At 38.3% G+C, this 23,650-nt stretch overlaps 1 protein-coding gene across 2 annotated transcripts in view; it reads left to right on the top strand.

Annotated features, from left to right (window-relative positions):
* adgrv1 (adhesion G protein-coupled receptor V1) overlaps positions 1 to 23,650 on the top strand; it is a 171,912-nt gene that overhangs the window by 72,701 nt on the left and 75,561 nt on the right. For both annotated transcript variants that reach the window (XM_077231608.1, XM_077231609.1), the window contains 33 exons: positions 1,131 to 1,258; positions 1,334 to 1,503; positions 2,268 to 2,414; positions 2,578 to 2,658; positions 2,774 to 3,038; positions 3,201 to 3,323; positions 4,369 to 4,591; positions 4,743 to 4,947; positions 5,822 to 5,968; positions 7,020 to 7,275; positions 7,607 to 7,809; positions 11,114 to 11,290; positions 11,684 to 11,866; positions 12,923 to 13,102; positions 13,438 to 13,602; positions 13,689 to 13,809; positions 13,916 to 14,039; positions 14,191 to 14,329; positions 14,921 to 15,106; positions 15,526 to 15,761; positions 15,854 to 16,002; positions 16,686 to 16,884; positions 17,020 to 17,239; positions 17,894 to 18,133; positions 18,250 to 18,399; positions 18,609 to 19,085; positions 19,195 to 19,338; positions 20,181 to 20,352; positions 20,457 to 20,592; positions 20,681 to 21,519; positions 22,058 to 22,175; positions 22,281 to 22,452; positions 22,869 to 23,111. In XM_077231608.1, coding sequence (XP_077087723.1) covers positions 1,131 to 1,258; positions 1,334 to 1,503; positions 2,268 to 2,414; positions 2,578 to 2,658; positions 2,774 to 3,038; positions 3,201 to 3,323; positions 4,369 to 4,591; positions 4,743 to 4,947; positions 5,822 to 5,968; positions 7,020 to 7,275; positions 7,607 to 7,809; positions 11,114 to 11,290; positions 11,684 to 11,866; positions 12,923 to 13,102; positions 13,438 to 13,602; positions 13,689 to 13,809; positions 13,916 to 14,039; positions 14,191 to 14,329; positions 14,921 to 15,106; positions 15,526 to 15,761; positions 15,854 to 16,002; positions 16,686 to 16,884; positions 17,020 to 17,239; positions 17,894 to 18,133; positions 18,250 to 18,399; positions 18,609 to 19,085; positions 19,195 to 19,338; positions 20,181 to 20,352; positions 20,457 to 20,592; positions 20,681 to 21,519; positions 22,058 to 22,175; positions 22,281 to 22,452; positions 22,869 to 23,111 — 6,718 coding nt within the window. The remainder of the gene's footprint in view (positions 1 to 1,130; positions 1,259 to 1,333; positions 1,504 to 2,267; positions 2,415 to 2,577; positions 2,659 to 2,773; positions 3,039 to 3,200; positions 3,324 to 4,368; positions 4,592 to 4,742; positions 4,948 to 5,821; positions 5,969 to 7,019; positions 7,276 to 7,606; positions 7,810 to 11,113; positions 11,291 to 11,683; positions 11,867 to 12,922; positions 13,103 to 13,437; positions 13,603 to 13,688; positions 13,810 to 13,915; positions 14,040 to 14,190; positions 14,330 to 14,920; positions 15,107 to 15,525; positions 15,762 to 15,853; positions 16,003 to 16,685; positions 16,885 to 17,019; positions 17,240 to 17,893; positions 18,134 to 18,249; positions 18,400 to 18,608; positions 19,086 to 19,194; positions 19,339 to 20,180; positions 20,353 to 20,456; positions 20,593 to 20,680; positions 21,520 to 22,057; positions 22,176 to 22,280; positions 22,453 to 22,868; positions 23,112 to 23,650) is intronic.

The following is a 23,650-nucleotide window of genomic DNA, read 5'->3' on the forward strand; positions in this document are numbered from 1 at the left end:
ATTGACTCCCTGTGCCAATGCATCTATTAAGTAAACAGTTGGATGTGCCAACTTTCTTCAGTTAAACAAAGACAAAACTGAAGTCATTGCGTTTGGAAACAAAGATGAAGTCCTCAAGGTGAACGCATACCTTCACTCTAGGGGTCAAACAACTAAAAATCAAGTCAGGAATCTCGGTGTTACTCTAGAGTCAGACCTTAGTTTCATTAGTAATGTCAAATCAATAACTAAATCAGCATACTACCATCTGAAAAATATTGCAAGAATTAGATGCTTTGTTTCCAGTCAAGACTTAAAGAAACTTGTGCATGCTTTCATCACCAGCAGGGTGGATTATTGTAATGGACTCCTCACTGGCCTTCCCAAAAAGACCATAAGACAGTTGCAGCTCATACAGAAAGCTGCTGCCAGGATTCTGAGCAGAACCAGAAAAATATGAACATATCACACCAATCCTCAGATCTTTACACTGGCTCGCAGTTACATGTAGGATTGACTTTAAAGTATTATTACTGGTATATAAATCATTCAATGGCCTAGGACCTTAATACATGGCAGACATGCTCACTGAATATAAACCCAACAGATCACTCAGATCATTAGGATCACATCAGCTTGAAATACCAAGGATTCACTCTAAGCATCACTAACACATCTGTTTAGCTGTGCATTTACTGAATGAGCACTGTGCCACTGTTCGTCCGACTGTTTGTACTGTAATTGTTTTAATTATTCTTATTTCTTTTGATTATTTTAATTTCTTCTATGTAAAGCACTTTGAATTACCATTGTGTATGAAATGTGCTATATAAATACACTTGCCTTGCCTAGTAAGTTGCTCAAGGGCACCTCAGTCGTTTCCTGCCAGTACTGATAACCGAACCCGCAACCTTCGGGTTACAAGTCCAACTCTCTAACCACTGCCACCCTCTACTGATTGTATAAGTAACTTTGCAACTACATGTCAACTTATTCTACTAACCCAAACCCTAACACCTTACCCTAACCTAACAGTCTACTAACAGTCTAATGAGAGTTAGTTGACATGCAATTACAAAGTTACTTATAGTTTGTAGAATGTCTAAAGCAGACCATTGAAATAAGGTGTAACCTATGTGTGTGTTCTCCAGGACTCTGGACACCATGACAGTGGAGGAGCGTACCGGTACAGTGTACTTGACTATATCTCGCAGTAATGGGCTGGAGTCAGCTGTCAGTGTGGAGTGGGAGACCCGGTCAGGAACAGCATTTGGAATGAGTAAGGAATTGCACCAGTAAGTTTAATCCTGAATTCAAAAAGTGTATAACCAAAGATTGTTTAATGTATTTGTAGGGGGAGAGAAGCCACTGCTGGCTGTGTATCAGTCTATCAGGGACAACTTGGCATCAGTATGGTGTGCAGTGCCCAGTGAAGACACTGCTCTGGTTCTGAGGCTGCTCAGAGGTCCAGCTCAGAACCAGGCTGTGCTCTACAAGTGGCAGGGCGTCTTAGTGCCTGTGGAGGTATGTTTTGAATTCAGTTAAAAGCCCAATAAATCTAGTTGGTTTAAATGTTAAGTGCTTACGGGGTGGTGTTCCCCCTCGGTTGAAAGCAGGGGTGCTCTTGTGTACTGGCCCACTTCAAGCACTGGTTTTGGTAGAATGAACTGCATTCAATGCATTTTGATGATAGCTCACAACAAAATTTCAACAAAATGTTTTTCACTACAACTTTAAGCATATTATTTTAATTAGTTTAAGGGCCAGATTTACTAACAGCTTGCGTCAGCGCAAACCCTCTTTTGCCGTAAAAAAACTACTGTCAGGATTTACTAAAGACACGCAGTGAAAAATTTGCACTGGAAAATCGTGGATACAGTTATTTTTGCGGCTGACCTTATTGCATATGCATTTGTAGGAAATTCCTTTTCAGGCGCAAAATACATGAGAGGAGAGTATTTAAATGAATCCCTCAAGGTGATTTACTAAATTTTAATAAACCGGTGTTTGCGCCATTATTTAAATAAGGGCGACGCTATTATCTATAACTGTTAGATTGCGTTGGTTATTATGGGAATGATCTGACTGCGTCTGTGTTCTTTAATGTGCGCATCATCAGTAGATCACACGCAGAACTTTCCACTCCCATATACGCTTTTTTGGAATTGCGCTCTCAAGATAATTTGCCCTGTTTAGGAAATCTGGCCCTTTATGTTCATTTAATAATAAGTTATTTTTTAAATTCAATTTCTATTCATTTTCTCTTTTTCTCCCTCTGTTTCTCATAGTTTGTCAGCATCCAGAATCCCAGCTCTTGTGTTAGCTTTACAGTAAATGGCTCAAGCTATGTGGCAGTTTCCCATGCAAACAACACCATGTCATTAACTGCCACAATCAGTTTATTTCGCATTCAGGCAGACCTCAACCTTACTCAAGTGAGTATGCTGCTGATTTGATATTTTCCTTTGCTGCCATCAACAATAGCTGCATTTGTGCTTATCATGTGATAATTGTAAACTGGTTTATCTCACTATGGCCAGATTTGTATTTTCTATTGTGGTGCTTTTGTATATTGTTCAATGTTGTCCCCTTCTGTAGGAGCAGACTTTTACTGTGAGCAGTTTCAGTGTCAAACACTTCTCCACTGAACTCCAGCAATATTTGATAGTTTCTAGTGAGGTAAACTCAAACCGACATGCAGTATAAAATAGAAACTTGGAGTTCTACATGGGATATACATAACATAGTAATAATAAGTAATTCAATATTGAGATCATTTCCTTTATGTCCTAAGATCTTTGTGTGGACTGGAGGATCATTCTCCCTCCATCAAAGTCTGGGGTTACAAGACATTACCACAGCCGTACCCTTCAGACGAGGCATCAGCAACATACAGCTCCTTGCCGTGTGCAGGAACAGAACATCATCAGTGTGTCTCATCTACCAGTGGAATAATGGACGTTTCCAAAACCCTCAAACATTAGCAGTCAATACACGAGTCAAGCAAGTGGAATCATTTCAGATGGGAGGAGATACGTTTCTCCTCATCGTTACTGAAGGTAATAATCATACGCAGTCCGTAGAACTATTGCAGTTTAATAGCATTTTCAATTTGGAGATGTTTTGACACTGTTTGTGTGATCTTGAAAAGCTTTAATTTCTCTTGCTCCCCTGTAGCAGTATCTAACGTTCACATTGTCTTTATTATTCCCCATGAAAAGGTCCAAGCCCAACATGTGAAGTGTTTATGTGGGGTTCTCAGCAAAGCTTCTTCCAGCAGACACAGTCCATCCTATTTCCCGGGCTCTTTTCAGTCCACCCCTTTACCCCTCCTTCGGGAATATGTGAGTTGCCAGACAATATAGTGCAGTCTGTTTAAATAATAATGCATTGTGTGTGTGTCCACTATCATTAAGCATACTTTTACCCATATTTAAGATTTACCGAAATGATATGGCTTAGTGTATTGGTATATTCATTTACATGTTATAATAATAGTGCTTGCGAGGCAGAATTGTATTGATATTCCTCAAACATGTTTGGGGTCTGGTTAGGGATTTGTTCTAAACGCTTATCTCTATGTATTGAATATCTACAACTATTTTAGACTGAAACACTAATGTACAGACATCATTTAAGCTCTATTCAAACATTTACTTTTAAAAGTTAATGTTTGAATACAATTGAATTACAAACATTAACTTTTAAAACTTTTTGATATGTTGCATTTAAAGCGATTATGTTTTTGTAACATTATATTTGCATTCTCTTTCTTGTTTCTACACTACAGTTCATAAGTTTAGGGCAGTACAATTTTTTTATTTTTATTGAAAGAAATCATTATATTTAAATCATACGAACCGAACAAAATTGACCGTAAAAACTTTTACACTGATATGATTTCCATTACAAAGAAATGCTGTTCTTATGAACTTTCTTTTTTAATCCTGAAAAAGTGTCCACAATGGTTTCCACAAAAGATAATACAGCACAATCGGTTTACATGTTTCTTGAGCACCAAATCAGCATAATGTTTTTTTTCAGAATGATCATGTGACACTTAAGACTGGAGTAATGGCTACTGATGATAACTCGAGCTTTGCCATCACAGGAATACATTACATTTAAAGAGTATTCAAATAGAAAACTGTTATTTTAAACTATAATGATATTTCACAATATTACTGTTTTCACTGTATTTTTGATCAAGAAAATGCAGCCTTGGTGAGCATAAGAGACTTCTTTCTAAGACACATCTTACATACCCAAACTTTTGAATGGAAGTGCATTTGCATAATGCATATTTAATTTATATTGTCTCACTTGAATATATTTAGCCAAAACCATCAGTATTGGGAAAATAGATTAACCAGCTTCTTTGTTTCTTAGCTCACCTGTTGCTTGCGGGTCTAAATGGTTCGGCCTTGCACTCATGGAGATTAGATCTGAGACAGTTTGCTGAAGTGCTCAAGTCTCCATCTGCACAAGAGCTCCTGTATCTTCCTGTTCCATCTCTCAATACCACCAAGAGTCTCATCGTAGCCACTGGAGAATCAAACTCTGTCATATATGAGCTGACTTCTGTGTCCAATCAATCTGACTTCATCCCCAAGTATGTTACTGTTGTTAAGTAAACTATAGTAACAAAGAAAAAGAGTTTGATTTCTGTATTTTAAATTATTCTTTGTTGACTTATACTGTATATCTTTTTCTAGCTCCTTATAATACTGATGTTCATTGATATTTAAATCTCTTATCCTCAGTTCAGGAGAGCTGTTTTTCCAGCCCGGGGTGGGTGAGCTAGACATAGCAGTGAATATAATTGATGATGATGTTCCTGAGGAGGAAGAACATTTTCGTGTCAGCCTCAAGAACCCAAAAGGAGGGGCAGAAATTGGCTTTCGTGGTCAAGTGACCTTGTTCATTCCGGCAAACGATGATGCTTATGGGATTCTAGGCTTTGCACAGGTATCAGGATCAAATTATAGTGTATGTTGCTGTTATCTGAATATGTACCTCCCAAAGTTTCCCTCAATAATATAGCCAAGGTAAGTCACCCAAGGTGAATGGGGTCGAAAAGAAAAACTTCCCCAGTGAATTGATTACATTATAAAGTTTTCTGAATTGTTATTTTTAAAAATGCATATTATCTAATTAGGCTCTATCTACTTAAATATACATTCAATTTGCATACATTTTATTTGTAAACCGAAATCTGAATATTGGAATTTATAGAAATAAAACTGTAAAGTTTGGTGTATGTAAGTGCTACTGAAGTGGAGATTTTGAGAAAACTGCCTTTAAATATTTTTATTGTAATTGTAATCTACAGACACAAATAGTTAAAGTACAATACAATAAACATTTAAATGTGTATTTTGGATGTTTTCCTTCCACTACTCTGAATCAACAACATGAAAATCCAAATAGCCCAAAATTCCAAAATGTACAAGTGCATGAAAAAACAATGTTTTTGCCTGAAGTGTCTTGTCTTAATGCTTCAAATGTAGAGTAGTATCCATTTCACACAGCTGCTATCTTTCAAAGACTAAAAATGTTACTTAAGAGATAGTTCACCCAAAAATGAAAATTAGCCCATTAATTACTCACCTTGAAGCCATCATAAGTGTATATGACATTCTTCTTTCAGACTAATACAAGTTATATTAAAAAAATGTCCTGGCTTTTCTAAGCTTTATAATGGGAGTCAATGGGTATATTTTTTTGGAAGTCCATCAAGCGCATGGGCTAATTTTAATTTTTGGGTGAACTATCCCTTTACTGAAGCTGTTTGTGCACATAGTTGATAATATATTTTATAAACACATTTATTTGTATATAGAACTCTTTAATGAGGGAGGTGGATGAGCTGGAGGATGATAACCCTGTTTCTCTGAGCATCGAGAGGAGGAGAGGCCGGTTTGGCAGACTAACAGTACACTGGAGCGCCTATGGTAGTCTGGATGACATTTTTCCCACTTCAGGAGTGGTGAGAACTGCTTGCATACCATGGGTTTTCTGTTTTCTGTTTCAATTGCATATTTTAAAAAGTATATTTTGAACTAGAGGCTGTCATTCTTGCCCAAATCACAGCTCCAACTATAAGCTGCCATTTTCAGCAGTTATACTTGTGAATGAAATATGCAAGTGACTATTTTTAAAAACAATGTATTATTTAAAGAACCAATTATGCAATCGTATGTAAGGGATAATTCATGGCTAATTAAAATTATTTTAATGCACAACATGGGGGCAAAGAACCATCGTGGAGTGCATTCAACATTTTTAATGCACAGCTAGCTGTGGATTATACCGCTCATACCATGGTCATTTGCCAGCATCATCAAGTTAAAGCTGTTATTGATATTTACAGCGCAATATTTGACCAGTAGCATTAAAAACTATGGTAATTTTCATCAGTTACGGCTTGTTACATCTAGCATTCTGACCGCTTTAAATCAGACACACAGTGAAAGTAATGCGTTATATTACATTTATTTGAATGAATGAATAATAGTATTCATTTGAATTAATTAGAGAGAGAGAGAGAGATAGACGAGAGATGAAAGTGAGATGAGATGAGAGAGAGATTAGAGATGTCTGTCTCTCTCTATTAATGAAACTGTAAGTTTAATTAATTCAAAACCAGTGATGTTACCCTGTCGTCACTGACAAATATATAACGTAGCAATTCAGTGTGTGTGTGTGTGTGTGTGTGTGTGTGTGTGTGTGTGTGTGTGTGTGTGTGTGTGTGTGTGTGTGTGTGTGTGTGTGTGTGTGTGTGTGTGTGTGTGTGTGTGTGTGTGTGTGTGTCAATGAAAAAAGCGCATTAATATAGAACGGTCATTAATCTGACTTGGAACTACATGTGCATTAAAAGGTTTTATTGCACACTTTCTAGCCAATAAGAATTGAGTATTCAGACAGACCTATAATATTATATAAACCTCCCAATTGGGACTTCAAATATGTCATCAAATAAACATAAAGCACAAAAATTACCGACCTCTTTACACCATCTTCATCTGTTCTCCATGTAGGTGACATTTTCTGTGAGCCAGGCTGTTGCTACCATATCACTGAATGTATTAGCGGATGACATTCCAGAGTTAGCAGAAAAAGTCACCATTGTCCTGACCAAGGTCACAACGATTGGGATAATTGATTCATCCAGAGGAGCCATGATCGACCCTCAGCGTGCCCAAGCAAACCTTACCATTAAAGCCAATGGTTCACCTTATGGAGTCATTGGCTGGCATCTGGATTCCCAGTACTTCATCACGCCAGAACCTCAAAGTAATTCTTCTGTGTTTAACTTTGTCTCATTTGAACTTTCTCACAATAATATAATGAACAGTGTATGAATGGCTAAGATAGCCAATTAACATTGCTGTGGTGTACTGCTAAAAATTAAAGTCAACATTTCCTGTAATCCAAATTACCGAGAAGAAATATGTACATATTTTCTAGCCATATACTTAGTCTTGGAATAGTTAGGATGAATTCAGGGGAGGAATTCTTTTGTCAATGTTTTTATACTCAATTGCCCCATTCGTTACAATCTGAAAATATTTGCTCTTGAAGGACGCTGATGTCATTTTTTCCCTTTTTATTCCTTTCACTTCAGAGAACCCAAGCAATATTACACTAAGTATTGTGAGAGATCAAGGGGCATCAAGGGATGTATTAGTTTATTACACCACCAAAGCAGCCCTTCACCTGCCACCTGTCAATCAGGCTAGTGAGGGGACTGACTATGTAGCCAAAGAGTCCACAGTCGTGATGATGGAGAATGCTACTGTTGTTTTGGTATCCATTACCATCCTGCCGGTGAGTACCACAACTTCACTGGTATGCCATATAATAACAAAGCCTTGAAGACCTTCAATATTTTAAAATGATTCCTAAGCATCGGGGATGCTGTGGTGTATTGGTTGGAAATCTGGTCTGATAATTTAAAAGCTGTAGGTTTAAACATTCATTACTTAATTTACTGACTACTTGAAAACCAAACATGAAAACCAAATAAATAATTGGCTACTCATTAATGTTGTAAATAAATTTCACATTTTTGAATTTATATTATACACTAGTGATTTAAAAAAAAATACTTTAATTAGCAAGGACTCACATTCAGTTGATCAAAAGTGATAGCATACAAATGTATAACAAAATATTTCTATTTCAAATGAATGCTGTTCTTTTAAATTTTCATCAAAGAATCCTGAAAATAGTTTTCAGAGTTCCCTTTCAAGGGAACTCAACTCTGCGCTATAGCGTTGAATCTATGGGAATGCTCTGAAAGGGCACCTGCGTTAGACGTTATCAGCTTCTTTGTCTTCAGGAAGTACTCTGTGTGTTGTGAGTCTTATTTATTGTTGTGTGTTAAACAAGATGGATGTTAGCAAACATGCATTTAGAAAGCGTGTATCTACGCTTAATTATGGGTGTTGGTACACATAATCTATGTGAGAGTTGTTTAGGAGCAGAGCATGCATGGTCAGACGCCCCACGCCATCGGCCGATCTATGGCTGCTAATATTGCCACGGAGCGGCATCTGTGTCTGAACTCATCGGGGATAAAGGAGAAAAAGAAATCTTTCTTTCTTGATGTCCCAATGTCTTCGGTATTGGCATTGACTCTGTGGTCGAGAGGTTTAGAAGGGTAAAAGTTCAGTCTGCAGCATTCCAGCGTTCATCCCTCACTGTGTCCAGGGTCCGACAGCTCCCGCAGCTCCCTCTGACCCACTGCCAGGGACTTGTTCCTGGTGAGAGGGTCAGAAGGCAAGTGTGGAAGCCTGTGCTCGAAGAAGGCCTAAACAGGGCCTCAGGGAGGTAATTTCAGCTTGCAGGTCTGAGGACCCGAAACCATGAGGCCCTGCATTAGGTCTGCTCTGTTAGGGGATTGAGCAAGCTTTCTAAAGGAGAAAATAAGCTCTGGAAAAATGTAATTAAAACAAAAAAAGAGAAGGGGTAAACGAGGCTTTGAGATAATGGAGGTTGCTGCTGATTGCGATCCACTCTCTTGCCTGTTTTGCCTAGTGGTCATAGGCACATGGTGCATCCCAGAGGGGTAGTGGGTGTTGGACCAGGACATAGACTCCTGGAGATCCATGAAAAGGCAAAAAAGTGGCTAGTTGAGCAGAGATGGAGCAAAATGCTCCCTCACCCAAAGCCCCCTTTCCAGCACAAGAGCTGGAGATGGTGTTGGCCTTCCATGAGATCAGTTTGATCAGGCACTTTCCTATGAAGAAGTCAAGTGGTAGAATAAATGGGCACGAGGAATGGGTACATTGGATTCCCTCCATAATTCATTTGGAGACGATGTGAACACTCTTCCCTCATGCAGGGAAGCGATATGGTTAGCATTGCCAGAGCAGAAGATGGACTGTATCATTTGTGTCCCACTTCTCATATGTCGCCCCTCCAGTTCATTATCATATGGAGGTATATCAACCTGTTTCCCTAAATGTCTGCAAGGAAGGAGCAAGTGTCAGAGTGGACTGTATCGCTATTAGAGTACCACTTTTTAATTTGTTGTCCCCTGCAGTGTTATTCCTCAAGTGCTCTCTGGAGGAAAATAAGTAGCAAGTATGAACTATTAGGCTAGGGCTAAGAGCTTTACAGGGGGTAAGTGGACAAGGTTGTTATATGTGACACACTGTCTCGGTGGCTCCCTTCCCCTTAAGCCTCACAGTTAGTCTCAGGTCACTCAGTCTGAGGACACTGTGCAGAAGCTGATGAGGAGACAGACTGACCTCCTACTGCCTACAGCACAAGCCAACAGCCAGTTGCTATCATCACCACAAAAACCCCACATTTTTTCTGCTTGCTCTTGGAATAGCTCATTCTCTGCAAATTGCTGTGGTCGTTATTTTTATTTTTTTGCATTTTGTTCAGCCTCAAAAACCACATGTTGAATTTGTTTGGGCTGAACGACTACTGACATAAATCAGCATGTTGTTAGAAATTAATTACACAGAAGCTGTTTTGAATCTGCTGGAGAAATCACTTATGTTGAGATGCATGGGATGTCTAAGGGCTTTAACTAATGAAGTGTGTGACTTGCATGTAGATAGTATATGATAGATTCCGTTACGCTGACGACACTCAAATGTATGTCCCACTACATCCTCTTGATAAGTCTTGTTCTAGCCTTGTAAAGTGTCTTGATGAGGTAAAGTGCTGGATGGCTAAGAATTTTCTCCACTTAAATGAGAGCAAAAGAGCAAAACTGATGTTATCGTTTTTGGCCCTCTTGGCTCTTCACCACTCATCTCTTCCTATTTGGGGCCACTATCCAGTAATGTCCACCCATGTGCAAAAAAATCTGGGTGTATTTTTTGACTCTGAATTAAAGTTTACAAAACAAGTGAGTGCTGTGGTGAAAAGTAGTTTCTACTACCTAAGATTAATAGCGAAAATGAAACCTATGCTCTCACCTAGGGACTTCTCTTGAGACGATCATCCATGCATTTATATCATCAAGACTGGACTATTGTAACGTGGTATATTTGGGACTCTCTCAGTCTTTGCTGAATCGATTGCAGCTTGTTCAAAATGCCGCTGCTAGATTATTGACCAGCATGAGAAAGAGTGATAGAATCAACCCAATTCTAAAATCCCTTCATTGGCTACCAATCAGATTTCAGATCGATTTTAAGAACTTAATATTCATTTTTAAAATTTTAAATGACCTGGCGCCATCCTATCTATCCGACCTTATTATTCTGCACCAGCCAGTAAAGAATCTGAGATCGGCAGATAAATTACTGCTCTAGGTACCCCGGTCCAGACTCAAGCGGAAAGGTGACCGAGCCTTTTCGATAGCTGGTCCTAGGGTATGGAATACTTTACCTCTTGCCATCCGCTCCATCCCCACGCTGCATTCTTTTAAAACGGCTTTGAAAAAACACTTCCATAGCTTGGCATTTAACTCCGACCCAAGTGAGACCGAAATATATTAATTTTATGTTGTTGTGTTTTGTATCCTTTCTGTTTGGTTTTATTGTTGGAATTGTACAGCACTTTGGGCTGCACTTGAGGCAGTTAAAATGTACTTTATAAAAAAATAAACTAAACTAAGATTAGGACTTTGTTAATCCCTGGATGGTATGTGTGTGTTTGCTCGTAGGATGATATTCCTGAACTGGCTGAGACATTCCTTGTAAACATCACCAGAGTAGAACTGTTGGGTGGAGACACTGGAGCAGGCCAGCCCAGTGTGAAAAGACCTGGTCTGGAGATAGCCGAGGTCACCATCCAAGAGAACGATGACCCAAGAGGAGTCCTCAGTTTCAATGTCTCAAAGGTTGGTTTACAATTATTTTTGTATCATTTTTTTTATACCAATTGTATTGGCTTTTTATACATCATTGACTGTAAAGAGTGGTGCAGGTATGATGTCAGAAGCCAGAAGCCGTTGGTTCCTACAAGATTTTTCTGTGGGGTTTTATAATGGGGTTTTTCGATTGATGTTTAAAATAAAGCCTGTGGTTAACTTAACAGCTTGGGTTGTGAGTGTGTGCTGTGTACGTTGTAAAACGGAATGTCAAAGTAACTTCAATTTATGTTTCCCACTTGATACCACTTTACTCATAAATAAAAATAAAAAAACATAAAACTGCATAGGAAAATGTATCATGTATTTTGTCTTTATTAATAATCAAAAACAAACACACTTCTACAATCCCTTTTCCTTTAGGATGTCTCTGGGGCAGTGTTGGCATTTGAGGTACCATCACCTGGAAATGTCTTTCGCCTGGCCGTCATGCGAATGGCCGGTAGATCAGGTAGACTGGTGCTATACTGGGAGGCACAAGCAGTCACAGCCAGCACTGAGGACTTTAGTCCTTCCTCTGGAAACCTCACATTTCAAGAGGGACAGGTAAAGATTTTTTTTTTTTTTTACTGACTAAAAAGGGGAAGAGAAGAAGCATTAGGTAGAAAGTTCAACCATGGGTACTTCTCTATACTCAAATGGATGCTTCCCCGTACCTCTGTCCTCCAGCCTGCGACATTGAAACCGATCAAAAGTTTCAAAGGATCAAAAAAACATTTCAAAGGATATCTCAAATCAAATTGAGCAGCAAGGAGGTGAGGAACGAGGAGTGAGAAAGCTTCCTGAGGAGCTATTAGCAAGAAATCACAGGTGTATCCTATACAGAAGTATTTATTATCGAAAAACCTGACACACTTCCAAATTGACCTCCCCCCTCACACCATTTAAAAAAAATTGTTTTACATTTGTAGTTTAAATAAACCATACATCTCAAATATATCAAGAGGGCGTCTTGCTTTATTAATATTTATAATGAATTTCTTAAATAACCAAACTTTAACAACATCCCTTGAGTGCAGCTGATAAAGTTTTGAAGTGACGTACAAACAGGCTTTGATTCCTTCGATTCCTCATTTTCCTTTCTTGCATCCTTTTTCATTCGAGTTGACTTAAGTGGACTATTAGTGGATTAATGTAAGGAATACGGAATGTCACGTCACTTCCTATCTACCTTATGCTTTTTGTCTTCCCCTTTTAGGCTGACTGGAGTTTTATGACTATATATATATATATATATATATATATATATATATATATATATATATATATATATATTATATATATATATATATATATATATATATATATATATATATATATATATATAAGGCTACTGGAACTAATGTGACCGTAAAACTTTAACAATGTTACTTTTAAGCAACTAGATATTTTGAATTGGCTGTTTCAGCAAATGATGGGGATTTTGCTGCACAAAAACTGTAAAATTAAAAAGACTGTATATGAAATATAGAATAAGAATAATTGTAATTATAATGTGAACGTGTGTGTGTGTGTGTGTGTGTGTGTGTGTGTGTGTGTGTGTGTGTGTGTGTGTGTGTGTGTGTGTGTGTGCGTTTGTTTGTTTTTTGTTTTTTTTTGCAGGCAGTTGCTTATATTGAGATCACAATTATTGATGACACAATTGTGGAGTCTACAGAGACATTTATGGTCAAACTGATTCGAGTCATCGGAGGTGCCAGGTTGGGGGACGAGACGTCTGTAGTAGTCAGCATCCCAGCCAATGATTCTCCTTTTGGTCGGTTTGGGTTTGAGGAGCTAATGGTAAATTTACTAATAACATCTATGAATGTTTGTCCAATATTAGCATTCGGCTTGCCTATGTGTTTTGTCTCTGTCATGATATTTGCATAATCGTACAAATCATAATTATACTGACATGCTCTCGGAATCGCTGGGGTATTTCTGTAGTAACTGTAAAGTTACTTGTATATTAAGTAACTTATTATTTTTTTGACAAGTTGTAACCTTGTAGGCTACTTAGTTTAACTTCTCTACTGTCGTTTTTGAGAGAATAATTAATGCTCGGATACCTTTGTGGTTTGTCAAGGCCATAATCAGCTTGACTGAAAATAATATATTTGTTAATCTTTTCTCAGATCTCTGTGTCTGAGCCTCAGTTCCTAAATGACCCAGCTTCCATAGCTACACTGACCATAGTGCGTAGCTCAGGAGGTGAGGGAGTGGTGCATTTGATCTGGCTTCTGCAGGAGGAGGGAAGAGATGACCTAAGCCCTCGTAATGGAACTCTCATTTTTAATGGGGTAGGTATGGCTGGTAAATATGATGAACAGTATTTTTACTTGTGCCACAGTGTGATAAAGTCGTTAAATGGTTTTATCGTTCCTAGACTGAGTCGAAGAAGACTCTGGTGATTCAGGCTTTGGCTGATGCTGTCTTGGAGGGAGAGGAGAGATTCACCATCCAGCTTCTTTCTCCAAAGAATGAGCCAGTCATTGATACAGTTAGAGGTTTGGCAACATATTATTACCATTATCAAGTATACTGTATATTATGCGTCTACATTTTTGACAGGTAGTTTCAGAATCATCATTTAGTTACTTTTCTCTCCATCAGGTGTTGCTACAGTTGTTATACAAGCTGATGTGGGTGCCCTGGGAATTGTAGGAATAGCTGATTCCAGCAGAAACATTCTAATTGGTGAACCAAGAGACAATTACAATGGAACAGCTCTGGTCAGGTAAAATGCTCTCCTTCTCCAACCAACAGAGATTACTGTATATTTAGTTTCTGCACCATTGGTGTCACCGAACAGAATCGCCAAACAAAAGTAGCAAAACAGATTTCCCAAACACCCCATCTGAAGATAAATTGTGCCCCATCATTTGCAGTCTCGTAAGAGGTCCAGGCATTTTTGGTGAGATTGAGATCTTCTGGAACATCAGCGCAGCTGCAGATACAGAGTTTGAGGAGACCTCTGGCAAAGTTGTTATGAAAGACCGCCAGTCTGCCGCTATAATTCAACTGAAGGTAAACTGCTGAGTAATACACATTACTGTGTGTGGCCGGTTAGATTTAACAATTTTTAAAAACACATTTTTTTTTTATGTTTTTGTAAAGTCTCTCATACTCATCAAGGCTGCATTTTTTTAATATTAAAAATAATGTGGAAACTGTAATATTGTGAAATATTATTACAATTTAAAATAACTATAACTATATATATATATATATATATATATATTTCAAGATTCTTGAATACGATTCTCTAAATAAAAACAAAACAGCATTTAGATGAAATATAAATCATTTGTAACATTATAAATGTCTTTACTGTCACTTTTGATTCATTTAATGTATCCTTGCTGAGTACTTATTTCTTTAAAAATAATAATAAAAAATCTTACTGACCCCAAACTTTTGAACAATAATAAATAAATATCAGACATATTCCAGACATATCAGAAAACTAATACATATTCATTTTAAAATGTATAATTTAAGTGTAGTATATCCCCTTGTTCCCTGTCTAGACCCAGCATGGTATTTTCCCTGTAAACTGTAAAAATGTAAACCATCTTTACACAAAGTAAAATTGATTCCCTCTCCCTGTTTCTGTAGGCGCTAGATGATCTTATTCCAGAAGAAAGACGTGTATATCAGCTCAGACTGAGCTCTCTAACCCCGGGCTCAGCAATCAACCCTGACAGACAACTTTCCACCATCACTATGGCTGCCAGTGACCTTCCCCATGGGCTCTTCTCCTTCTCTCAAGCCTCCGTTCGTGCCACTGAAGAGGACAGAGCTGTGAGACCCCTTACATGTCATTACCAACTGCTGAGATACAAACCACAACCAGAGGACTAAGTGCTTCTGCCTGTTCCCCTTGACTGGGAAAGTCATTGAAAATGTTTTGAAACTTCCATAAAGCAATAGCCTAGCAACCATTAATCCAATGACAAAAAAAAAACATTGGAAAGATTCTTAATGAGAAACTTACTGTTTTTAGTGGTTGTTAAGTATAATGGAGCTGTTCAGAGGTAATAAGACTATATTGCATTTGAAAATAGACACACGGGGTAAGTTCTGTGTATGCTAAGTTAGCTTTGTCCATTGCAAATTTCCTAGAATAAATTGTTACAGATTGTAAGAGATGGGAATTAATATATCTGTGAACCCTTTCTCAAAGGTAGTTGAGTCTCCAACAGTGTCTTGTCTCTTACCAGGTAAATGTGACCATTGTTCGTTCCATGGGGCTGTTTGACAGCGTGTGGGTTAGTTACCACACAGAAGGCAGAACTGCAATCAGCGGTCAAGATTTTGGACAGTCCTCTGGTCGGCTGCTATTCAGGCCTGGGGATAGTTCAAAGGTCATCACATTGACTATACTCGATGATGACCTTCCAGAACGACCAGAGGAGTTTTTCCTCAACATTACTCTAGTAGAGCTTCTAAATGCCAGGTAGAGTTCAGCCTGCTATCTGAAACCCAAGTCAGATAGATTTTAGAGATTTTAGATAGTCAGAAATAGAGTTTCTTTCCTCTTGTTTTCAGTTCAATGGATTTTACAGTGAGAGAGTACGGCCTACAGATTGACCAGCCTCCAGCTATTGGCAATCTGTCCTCCCTTATGGTGATTATCCAGAAAAATGACAACGCTGAGGGCATTCTGGAGTTTGACCCCAAATATGTCAACATCACTGGTAATTTTATGCCTCTCTTTTTTTTTCTCTTTTGTTATTTATTACCTTTTTTTAATGAAGAAAATGTTACTTTTCTTAAAAATATATGGGTAAACATGATATGAACAATAACCAATAAATGGCCATTATTAAAATATAAATACAAATATTAACTAAAAATAAAATTAATAGTTTTAAATTTTACAATTGAATTTAGGCATCACTATCGTGTACAGTATAAAAGACAAGTTTAATTTAAGAAATTATTTACTTTGAAGTTGTCTCTTCATATTAAGATTGGAAAATAGAAATGATTTTAACGTCTAAAGAATTACGCTTCACCTTCAGATAATCTCGATTACAATACGTATTGATGTGTTGACTTGTTATTGTTAACTAAAAAGAATAAAATTCATTTTTGATAATTGAAGTAAAGTGGAAATTATAAATATTACACACAAATATTGAAGTAAATAATAATAAACAATGAAATAAATATAAAAGCAATATAAAGCAAAATAGAAATAAACAAAAAAGCAATAAAAATTAAAAAAAATACAGTCACTAAAACTTTTACTAAAATTAAAATGACATTATTTATATACTATTACAGTATTTATTACATTAAATTACACTGGGATACAAATGTGTATGATACATACATATATTTGTTGTCAGTCTTTCCGAATGTTTTTGTGTCACAGTCGAGGAAGATGTAGGAATTCTGTCCATCCCTGTACTGAGGCGTATTGGATCCTATGGGCAGGTCACAGCAGAGTTTATCTCCAAAGGTTTGACTGCTCAACCTGGTTCAGATTACATTCTGCTCAATGGCTCCATCACCTTTCAGCATGGCCAATCCCTCAGCTATATCAATGTCTCCATAGTGGATGACACAGAGAGGTAAGGATGGAGTTATTAACTTTCATTACTATTCATGCTTTTATTGGATTGGTTAAAAATGTATTGTCGATGAGTGTACGTTTTATGAACTTGTAGCATGTTTCATTTAATGATGTTTTTTTTTTTTTCCCACAGTGAATTTAATGAGATATTTGAGATGCAACTCACCGGTGCAACAGGAGGTGCCATACTTGGAGCTCAGCTAATTGCACGAGTTACAATTGCCAAAAGTGACTCGCCAAATGGTGTGGTACGATTCATCAACCAAAGCGCCATCACAATTTCAAACCCCAACAGTACACTCAGACTGACCCTGTTTGTAGAGAGAGTAGACGGGCTGCTGGGAAACGCCACGGTGAGCCCCGTCTAGACTATGACATCACACTTCTGATGCCATATCCAATTAAATATCAGTTTTTTTACATGTGGGGAAGCACTTGGAGGACAGACAGACCCTGAACTGGTTGTTTCTATTGATTTGTATGTAATTAATAATGTGGTAAAGGAGGATCGTGGAATATTTTGGTGGATCAAAACTCAGAAGATGGTCTGTGAGGTGAATACATGATTTAGTACAGACCTTTATGCTACTTTAATGTAGATTTTATAGTCTTCATAGACAAAAGAATATTTATTATTCAAAGTAAGTTACAATAATCAATTCAACAATAATAATTATGTTAATTATTAGTCAGGAAAATAATACCAATATATTGGAGAATAATTCCTTTTATTTTATATTAGATTTTGGTTTTCCCTTTTGTTTCCCTTTGAACCCTAAATAAATTACTAATCAACATCTTGCAAAGCAGTGGCAGCAGTGCAATTTAATAAAATCTAATGAAAATACGTGACAAGGCTCAAAACAGTATTTTACAATATTTATAAATGACAGCAGGCAAGATATTTCATTATATTTAAGTGCTTCCTGTACTGTCTTAACTTAAAGGAATCACCACAGATTCAAAGTGTTTCTCTGACATGTGCTTGTATCATTTCTATTCCTCAGGTAATATGGCAGATTTTAGGTCCAAACTCAAATGAGGTTTTACCATCAGTAAACACAGATATTGGTGAACCAGTAAACGGGACGTTCGGTTTCGGAGATGGGGAAGGGGGTGTGCGCAGCATTGAGCTGAAGATCCTGCCTCATGGTGAGGTGGAGGTCACAGAGAAATTTATCGTCCTGCTTAGTATCCTCTCGGGAGAGATTGGCATTGACCCCAGAGCTGGATCTGTCACACTCACGGTACGTCCTGTTCCGCACGCAAAAAGTGACTGATAACCTCTAGAAAACAGAGGGTAAAACTGTAAATACAGCAATGTGACATTTTAGCAATTGTGTACAATGTGTTCATTCTCCAGATTGAGAAGTTTGGAGACCCCAATGGCATAGTACAGTTCACAGAACAGGACCTGAAAGAGCGCATTTACAGTGAGCCTTCTGACGGCGAAGGCCCGCTTAAAATATCACTCCTTATCACACGTAGAGAGGGAGTTATGGGCAACATCACGGTAAGAAAAAAAAAAAATATATATAAATATAAAGCATAATATACACAAACACCTTTTTTGAAAACAATCAAAGAAATAAACTGCATTTTAAAATATACTTTAAAAGAAAACAGTAATTTTAAATTGTATTAATGTTTGAAAATCTTATCGACCCGAAACAGTTGTGATAGTATTGTAATTATGAAATAATCAGCCCCATTTTTTTTCAGGTTTTCTGGGAAATCCTCAGTGATGCAGACACATCAGGAGACTTTGCTGCTCTGCAGGGTTCTGTCACTATCCTGGCAGGACAGCGTGTGACAGAGATAGTCCTCACCCTGCTTCCCGACTCTGTGCCTGAGTTGGAAGAAACGTACATCCTCCGTCTAATCTCTGTGGAGGGAGGTGCAGAGTTGGATATGAATCGCAGCAGTACCCGTTTGAAAGTCCGGGCCAATGACGAACCTCATGGGGTGTTTGTCCTTTACTCTCAAAACCAGTCCGTGGTTGTTAACGTGGTGGACCGAAGTAGACAACTAATTATCAGTGTGAACAGGCTGGCAGGGGCGTTTGGCAATGCCAGTGTGGGTTACAGAATCAGTTTTACCACCCCTGGGCAGAGTTTTACAGAGGACACAATCTCTGGGAACATACTGGTGAAGGACGGAGAACGAGAGGCTAGCGTTCGAGTGCCATTTAGTAGCCAGGTGTGTGATTTATTGTCTTTGAATTAGATATAAGATTTTTTAAAGGACATTAAGATGCTTGTCAACCTTAATAAGGTCTGTATTGATATGTTGAATGTGTCCACTACAGGTGTTCTTTGCGACAGGCTTTAACTTCAGCGTTGAGCTGATGGATGTGACTATGATTGGTCCCCTGCTCAGTTCACCTCCCAGAATTCAACTGGAATCAAAGCTGGTCGTCGTTTCTGTTCCTGAAGTGGCAGCTAATGCTGAGGTCAAATATTGCATAAAACACCTTTCTATTTTTTTTTGTTTTGTTATTCATTTATTATGTTTTATTTATTTATTGAATGTATACATTAGTTAACTACATTAAATAAAATGAACAATAGTTCTACAGCCTTTATTTATCTTAATTAATTTTATTCTCAGCATTTACTAATACATTTTTAAGATCAAAAGTTACCGTATGTCCATTAACATTAGTTAATGCACTGTGAACTAAAATTAACATGAACATTTTTCAACTGACATTAAGAAAGTTTAATAAATGCTGTCAAATATATTGTTAATTCATTGTTAGTCCATGCATAAACTAATATTAAAAAATAAGACCTTATTGTAAAGTGTTACCTATATATTATTGTTTGCATATATTATTGTCTGCAATGAACCCTCTAAAATCTATAAAAAGTGCAATTTATTGAAATTTAATGAAAATAAGTGACAATGCCCAAAACAGCATTTCACAATATTTACAAATGGCAAGAGGCAATATTTTTCCTGACATTTTAAGGGAAATGCATCCTGTGCAGTCTTAAAGCAATCACCACAAAATGTGAAAAGTGTCCAGGTCACATTTTATCCCTTAAAAAAAATCTAAAGAAAAATGAAAACTTGTTATGCTCATGATAGTTGTTTTACAGAAGAAAAAAAATAATGCAAGAAATAAGCATAATTGAAACAAAAAAAAGTGGATTTATTATTATGAAAATAATGCCACAATGCAAAAAAAAATATTTCAAAATCATTTAATGCATCATTATAATAGACATAATCTAATTAAATTATTTTTCACTGATTGTCTCTAAAGCTTTGTATTGAAACTCATTGTAGGTTGGATTTGCCTCTTTGGCCCTGCGCATCTCAGATATAGAGAGTGGCCAGTGTGAGGCGCTGGTGACACGGACAGGCTTATATGGGAACGTAACCGTCCGATGGAGCTCTGGGTTCCCCCCTGGCCAAACTCCTCCAGGCTACCAGCCAGGAGACATCTCACCAAGATCAGGTTTGCCCTAGAAATAGAAATGACTTAATATATATGATAAAAATCCAGAAATTATGAACTGACACTGCTGAACTGATACTCTTTTTTTTTCTCTTTATCTGAAGGCACGGTAATACTTGCCTATGGTCAAAGGAGTGAGGTGATCTCTCTCAGTGCTGTTTATAACATGTCAGTTGTCACAGCACATGCCATTTACCTGACCTCTGTAGAGTCAGAATCACCTGGTGGAGCCCGTCTCAGGTAACAGGTGTCCTCTCAAAAACCAAATCTCCTTACTCTTAATTCTTGTTGCTATCTGAATGTTTTGATATATGTGCTGTGCATTCAGGACTGGTTACACAGTAGCTGAGGTGGAGCCATTAGGATTGTATCAGTTTCATCCTGATTCTCGGCAGCTGGTCATTGAGGAGGACGTGCAGACCATCACCCTCTACGTCCAGCGCCTCTACGGCTTCCGCAGCAACCGTTCCAGCATCTCCTACAAGACATGGCCTGGCACTGCCCAGCCTGATAAGGACTTTGCAGCAGTGGCAGACGGGCAGCTTCTGTTTGATTCCCGCCAAACATCTGCTGCCATTCGACTGTCCATTCTAGATGATTCCCTAACTGAACCAGATGAGAATTTTTATGTGAACTTAACCAGCGTGCGTGTCCTCAGCACCAGTTTGCCTTCAATCGCAGCTCAGCCTGGACTTGTGCCTCAGCATAGTGTTGCTACAGTTACCATTCGTGCTAATGATGTTGTTAGCGGATTTCTGAGCATAGGACCAGCGATACTACGCATTTCTGAAGACAGTCAGGAAGGTGCGCCCCAACAGAAGCTTGCCCTAAGAGTACGGAGGTCGGTAGGGCTCACAGGAGTTGTGAGTGCCAAAATCAGGGCTTATTCAGGACTCGGAGCCCCAGACGGGGATGCAGCCCAGTTTCATCAGGAGCATAATGGCACATGGGCTTTGGAAGGGGAGGACTTTGCCTTGGAGACCCAAACTGTCACGTTGTTCGAGGGACAGAACGAGGTGGAGGTCAGTGTCCTCATATTGAATGATGAGGAGCCGGAGGGACAGGAGGTGTTCTTTATCTACCTTAGCGAGGCAGAAGGTGGAGCGCAGATTGTCAACGTGCCAGATGAACAGGGGTTCACTTCCTTTGCCAAAATCATTATTCTGGGTGAGAACATTACTGTCATTACAGGAATCAACAATAACAGTATTTTTTTCTGCCTGTGTTGTGTACTTTTCCTGCCAAAAGTTTCACTGGCTCCACCACAAAACTTATAATCTTTATCTTTTTTTAAATTTCTGTAAATGTTTGAAAAAAAACTATGTTTGTACTAATTTATGCTTCTGAGACAAGTCATTCTTTTAGATTTCACAATGCCTCCTCTATTTTTAGCAGGCTAAGTAATGCTACTTTGGTGACATATTTAAATCAGCCAAATACTCAATAACATTGACCAATACATCAAAGGAAGCGGTTTACATTTGAAAGGAACCATGTACATGATCAAGACATATTATAGATAAACGTAAAATGTAGTGACAATGCAGCATTTTCAGGATCATTACTCCAGTCTTCAGTGTCATATGATCCTTCAAAAAAATCATTCTGTTCTAGCAAATTTCTCCTTATTTTGAGAGCATTCATTTCTTAAATAAATAATAATAATAATCTTACTGACTCAGCTACTAATGCTTCTCTGCAACAGGGAGTGATCTTCAGAACGGTATAGTTGGGTTCAGTTTGAGCTCTCAGTCGGGTCAGATTCTGGATGAGGACTCAGAGAACAGGACAGCAACACTCTTTCTGCAAAGACAGGAAAACAGGTATCATCAATATTTAAGATTGTTAAGATTGTGCTTTCAATACTGCAAATCAGTGTTTATCAGTAGATATGCATGCCAAAAAGAAAACAAATCCCTCGTTTCCAGAGCATTTGAGGATGTGTTGGTGTTTTGGAGAGTCACGTTCAGCGCTACAGTTCACTCAGTGGTCAGTCATGGAGTGAATCTGACCAGAGAGCTGCAGCAGACTTCAGGCACATCCGTCTGCAGGAAGGGAGAAATACTATGTGTCCTCGAGTTGGAAGTCAGGCCAGACAAGGTATAGGTTTTTTTTTTTTTCGTTTTTTTTTTTTTTTCAAAAGGCTAATTCACACTGCACAGACAAACACCAACAAAAAAGTTGGCCGTTGGATTTAGAATTTTATGAAAAAATAACTGACATGCTCACACTGCCCCAACAGAAAACACCAAACACTGACTGAACATGTTCAGTCGGGCGAAAACAAACCCTGACCAACTCCAACAGACGCCAACAGGGGTAACACACTGATCCGACAAAACCCAACAAAATGAGTTTGTTAGCGTTTGTCTGTGCGGAGTGAATTGGCCTTAAGTCTCATTCTGAACTTTCTGTCCATTTAGATTATACTTGTTTTTATGTAGTGCTTAAGAGGAATCCACCTAAACAGCCTCTCTAATCATCTTGCTCCTTGACTTTTGGTCTGTGTACTGCAGGACCCAGAGTATGAGCTGTGGTTTCTGGTGGAGGTCTATAAAGTGGGTGAGGGTGCCACCATAAACCAAACTGCCCGTTTTGCCAACATCACCATGCTAGAGAGTGATGACCCAAGGGGGCTGGTGTACTTTGCCCAGGGCTCCAGACTACCCGTGGTCACCCTCAGTGCCACAAGCGTCAGTCTTCAAGTCTACAGGGATTCCAGTACAGCATCTGCTATCTCTGTGAAGTACCGCATGCAGGTGAGATTCATTTTTAAAGGAAAGCTTCTCCCAAAATACCAATAAATATGCATTAAGCACAATAATATGCAGGATCTAGAGGCAAGGAGGCATAGGGGAATACATTATACTGTACTTTCTCGATTATGTGTGTTCTACCAAAATATTACATTGCAAACTTACTTGCTGATAATTCTGTTATTCTTAGTAATTGTTCATTGGCTGTAATCAAAGAGCAGCTACAACTACCCAGCCTACGCCCCTCTCTGACCCCATTACATAATGTGACCTCATTAGTGATGAGAGGCCTGAGATGATGTCAAATTCATGAGCTAAGACGATGAATGTTGAGAAGATAAGAGCTCTGAGCAATTAGGCCACTGAGTTCCCAGAAGATACTTCAAAGGCAACATATATGGTTGCATAGTGGATCTGGAAAAGTAGGATTGACGTGTCGAATATGTTTTTACGCCAAAAATACATCAGTATGTGGGAATGCTTTCTCATGCCAGCTTTTTTGCTCTTTTTGTCCTTCTGGCACGCCCTTTCCTTTCCTCCAT

This window comes from Siphateles boraxobius, unplaced genomic scaffold (assembly GCF_051911475.1).
Source record: "Siphateles boraxobius isolate OS27281-9 unplaced genomic scaffold, OSU_SipBor_1 16, whole genome shotgun sequence".
Classification (NCBI taxonomy): Eukaryota; Metazoa; Chordata; class Actinopteri; order Cypriniformes; family Leuciscidae; genus Siphateles; species Siphateles boraxobius.